The sequence below is a fragment of the Priapulus caudatus genome, unplaced genomic scaffold (genome assembly GCF_000485595.1).
Source record: "Priapulus caudatus unplaced genomic scaffold, Priapulus_caudatus-5.0.1 Scaffold760, whole genome shotgun sequence".
NCBI classification, from domain to species: domain Eukaryota; kingdom Metazoa; phylum Priapulida; class Priapulimorpha; order Priapulimorphida; family Priapulidae; genus Priapulus; species Priapulus caudatus.
In genome coordinates, this window is record NW_014577821.1 from 283,037 (window position 1) to 285,798 (window position 2,762).

Genomic DNA, 2,762 nt, shown 5'->3' on the forward strand with positions numbered 1-2,762 from the left:
TGCAATATGCATACAACATACTGCAATATACTACATACAGCATACTGCAATATGCATACAACATACTGCAATATGCATACAACATACTGCAATATACTACATACAGCATACTGCAATATGCATACAACATACTGCAATATGCATACAACATACTGCAATATACTACATACAGCATACTGCAATATGCATACAACATACTGCAATATGCATACAACATACTGCAATATACTACATACAGCATACTGCAATATGCATACAACATACTGCAATATGCATACAACATACTGCAATATACTACATACACCACTGCAACATTGCATACAATATACTGCAATATACTACATACAATATACTGCAATAAACGTAATATCTACTGCAATCTACGTGCAGTATGCAGCATGTGCGTTGCTGTGTACGTAGCTCTGTACCGCACGTTGACCACCGCAGCAGTGCAGACTCGTTCACTGACAGACGCAAAGTAGAATCTAAATAATTAAAATTGCATTCCTTTCTCGTTGCAGAGAGTTTCTCGCGGGCAACGCGCAGAATCCCGTCAACATAGATTCCAAAGCCGCGATGGCCGTCGCGAAAAACATGCAGCATCCCGACCTGTACACGTTTGACGAAGCAGCCGTAAGTATCGGTAATAGACCGCCGCTACACGCGCGCAGCAGCAGCAACCGATAATCCAATAAAGGATAAAGGAGAGCCACGGAAAGATCGCTCGATGGATGGGGAAGGGGAGGGGGTGCAGATGTCGCGAAGGCGTCCCACATGTGCGCTGACCGTGAAGGTGATCTATCGAAAGTGTGATCGCTTCTTTAGGTCAGATTTATAACGATATTATCTATGCGAAGGGTCGTCATGCGCGGCTGCGTCCTACAGACTGTGAGTCGATAGGTGGCATGTGATATGGTTTCGATAGTGTGTCGTTAGCAGATGGCCTGCATGCGTGTTATTTAACGGTTTACAACCACCGGGAACATTGGAAACATCATAGGTAGTTATGACATCCTGTGTATAAAATATCGTAATTTTTGAAATGAATTGTCATGAAAATGTTACAACATTTTAGGACTATGAATGATATGGCTATTAATGATCCCGTCAACGGTCCCCCTGGTTATAAATCATAGAACATAGAAAACCCCTGGAGAATATTCTTCTGATTTGTGTAATGTCAAAGAAATGTTCGACGCAATTCCTGAACTATCAAAGAGAGAGAAAAACGAGTAAAGCAGAGTCGTTATTTTCAGGAGCACATATACTACCTTATGAAGAATGACAGCTATGCTAGATATCTTCGGTCGGAAATGTACAAAGAACTTCTATGCGGGGCAAAAAAGAAGGTAAGGCTGTCCTGGCGGGATTACGTTAGCAAGATGAAAGCGTGCGCATAAGACTGCATAGCTAGCATCAGTGCGCATAACCAGTGAATATTGCATTTCTAGATTATAATATTCACTCTATATATATATATATATATATATATATATATATATATACAGATATATATATATATATCAAGTATTTATAGGGAGATTGCATGCATGTACTGCTGCACGCAGGTGAGTGAAAGTACAGGGCAATATATAGGTGGTGCCACATGCTATCACTATCGACTGCTCAAACAGAACAGGGTGGCAAGAAGACCAACTTATTGTCAACCTACTGTCTACCTCCTGAGGTCTTAATTGTCACCGGTTCTCGCCTGAGTTTAGCAGTATATAGACATAGCTAGCATGAGAAAGACGTGCATTCTATTCTGCTGTGGCAGAAGATCTACCCATAATAACCCCAAGACAGTGGTGTAGACATATTTATTAAATATACCGCTAGGATTTTATGAAGTGCATGTCAAAATAATTATATTATAGTCATGAACAGAATATTAATATATATATACATATATACTAAAAGTGAGATTACTCGGAAATTATCGAATATATACACATACGGAGAGAACGATATTCGCGTGCTTGTGATAGTATAATATGAATGTGTTAGTAAAGGATAAATGAGACAAAAATCTTTAAAAAAACAAAACAAGTTTCGATAGAATATGCATTTGCTAGAAGCAACCGATCCAACAGGCTTCTCTGTTATTATATATATACATGATGTATATCCTCTTCGGTGATACGTAATGTAGTTTGTAGCGCACATAAACATGTTTCATCCTGAAGGGAAAAGACGAGCAGAGGACGCATTTTATCACCAGAGAGAGAAAGCAGGCCGATCGCACAAAGGGTTTCCTTCTGTGAGGGCACCCACCCTCTCACTAGCTGGCTTGGACAACTAGAGTAATACCAACTGAGTTGCATTGAAGCTGTTTCAATGATTGATCAATGTTCTAATTGTCCAAGTGCAGTTTTCCCCCTAACTATAAATGCAATCATTGGCCCATGTTGCGTATTTAATCGTGTATTAGCCGTGATAATAAACACTAAAGTCCGTGTAAGTCGTTTTGCATAATTATATTGATTGGCGCTGTGCATGCATGTGATGTTGACGGTGGTTTGGTAACACTATGATGCGGTTATGTTCGTTGGATATAGACCTTTCCATTACAGTGACCGCGACACTGGGTGGCGATGCCAGTAGACTAAACATTTCTCAAAATCAAAAATTAAAAATCAAAAGTTACAATAAAATATGCAAGATTCTTTTCCTATTTTCCCTTAGTATATGAAATATTCCGCAGGGTATCGGCGCAGTTTTATTCATACTTATTCTGAAAACCAATGGAAATGAATGGTGTT

General features: G+C 39.4%; 1 protein-coding gene across 1 annotated transcript in view; it reads left to right on the plus strand.

Moving 5' to 3' along the window:
* LOC106813367 (regulator of G-protein signaling 7-like) overlaps positions 1 to 2,297 on the plus strand; it is a 15,834-nt gene extending 13,537 nt beyond the window's left edge. The window contains exons 5-7 of the mRNA XM_014817498.1: positions 522 to 633; positions 1,257 to 1,349; positions 2,187 to 2,297. Of these exons, the coding sequence (XP_014672984.1) occupies positions 522 to 633; positions 1,257 to 1,349; positions 2,187 to 2,264 (283 nt within the window). The 3' untranslated portion in view covers positions 2,265 to 2,297. The remainder of the gene's footprint in view (positions 1 to 521; positions 634 to 1,256; positions 1,350 to 2,186) is intronic.
* The last annotated feature ends 465 nt before the right edge of the window (positions 2,298 to 2,762 follow it).